At 38.4% G+C, this 1,397-nt stretch overlaps 1 protein-coding gene across 1 annotated transcript in view; it reads left to right on the top strand.

Moving 5' to 3' along the window:
* TECPR1 (tectonin beta-propeller repeat containing 1) overlaps positions 1 to 1,145 on the top strand; it is a 21,283-nt gene extending 20,138 nt beyond the window's left edge. The window contains exons 23-24 of the mRNA XM_009878432.1: positions 180 to 299; positions 948 to 1,145. Of these exons, the coding sequence (XP_009876734.1) occupies positions 180 to 299; positions 948 to 1,145 (318 nt within the window). The remainder of the gene's footprint in view (positions 1 to 179; positions 300 to 947) is intronic.
* The last annotated feature ends 252 nt before the right edge of the window (positions 1,146 to 1,397 follow it).

The raw sequence follows: 1,397 nt of genomic DNA, 5'->3' as shown, positions 1-1,397 counted from the left end.
TCTTTCCCTCCAACTCTTACTATCTGGCAATGTTTTAATTATAACACCAGTATGTAGTTGTTTGGCCTATTTGAGATGAAGACTCATTTCTGAAAGTGGTGAGATGGACTTACAGTTTTCATATCTGGGAAGAGCAGCAGCATGAAGAGCACGTTTTATTGCCTCTCTGCTTTCTTGAGGTCTGGGTGATAGCTGACAAAGTGCAAGGAAGTCATAGTTTGAGCTGTGGGACTGTCTGCCATCGGACTGGTGTTCAGCCAATGGAACCTAAAGGCCTCTCATGGGATTATGGAATTGGGGTAAGTGCTGGGGCCATAATACTGTCTAGAAGCTGTATATCCAAATATCCATGGGCAGCTTAGAAAGTGGCATCCAGCTCCAGCTGGATGCTCCTTCAGTTTAGGTTCTGTTTTTAAGTTAATATAATGGGTTATGCAGTTATAGTTAGGAAGTTATTTGCATTTGATAAGTATTCATTTTAAATAGGTTATAATGGAAAAATTAGTAAAATACCATTTTTTAAAAATTAATTCCTTCCAAGTCTGCATGTGATTGTTCCTCATCGTTGTTCCCTGTATTATTCTCAATATTTTGAGAAAAGGCTATTTTAAGGTTTTGGCCCCCTTTAAGTTGGTGGGAAACCTGCACTGTCTCTGTTAGAACGCCTGACCCTACTAATCTCAATGACCTATAATAAAAAGCAATGCTTAAGCGTACCACCTACATACCTCCCTGTCAGGGATCTGTATTGTGGTTTTACGATTGGTTTTTGTTGTGGTTTTTTTTTACAAGGAGCCTTTTTTTTTTGATTCAGCCCAGAGCGGGACTACTTTCCTCATGAAAAAATAGTATAAATAAAACTAGTAGCGTACATGAAGCATCACATCAGATATTGTACTTGCAGGGTGAAGCTTCTCCTTTTATTTGTCTTTATCAATCTTTTACAGGGTGGATGGGAGCACGTTACAGTCAGAGGAAATGCAACTGAAGCATCTAGGGTTTCTGTGCATGAGAGTTCTGAGGAAAACCCTGCAGTATCAAAAGATTTAGAAGATGAGGAGAGCAAAGGGAAAACAGAACAGTCTAAAACCCCTCTGATGGTCAACGACAGTCAAGAATCGGACAGAAATGCTATTAATTGCTAAGTTGTTGCCATCTACATGTTGCAAACAAGCAGTAGTCAGTATAATTTAAAAATAAACTAAATGTCTATTGTCTAGAGAGAAAACATGACCTCATGCTACTAATACATTTTACTGAACTGGAATTTGCAATGTGGTATTTTAAATACTGATTTCTTTTACTACATCATGTGTGAAATGTGACTTGATAGAGCTAATAGTTTTGTCAAAGCAGGCAAGCTCTTTAGCCACAATGTTTCTGACCCTTTACCACAG

The sequence above is a fragment of the Apaloderma vittatum genome, unplaced genomic scaffold (assembly GCF_000703405.1).
Source record: "Apaloderma vittatum isolate BGI_N311 unplaced genomic scaffold, ASM70340v1 scaffold9481, whole genome shotgun sequence".
Taxonomy (NCBI): domain Eukaryota; kingdom Metazoa; phylum Chordata; class Aves; order Trogoniformes; family Trogonidae; genus Apaloderma; species Apaloderma vittatum.
The sequence above is the reverse complement of the archived record's forward strand: the minus strand, read 5'-3'. Positions and strand labels throughout refer to the sequence as shown.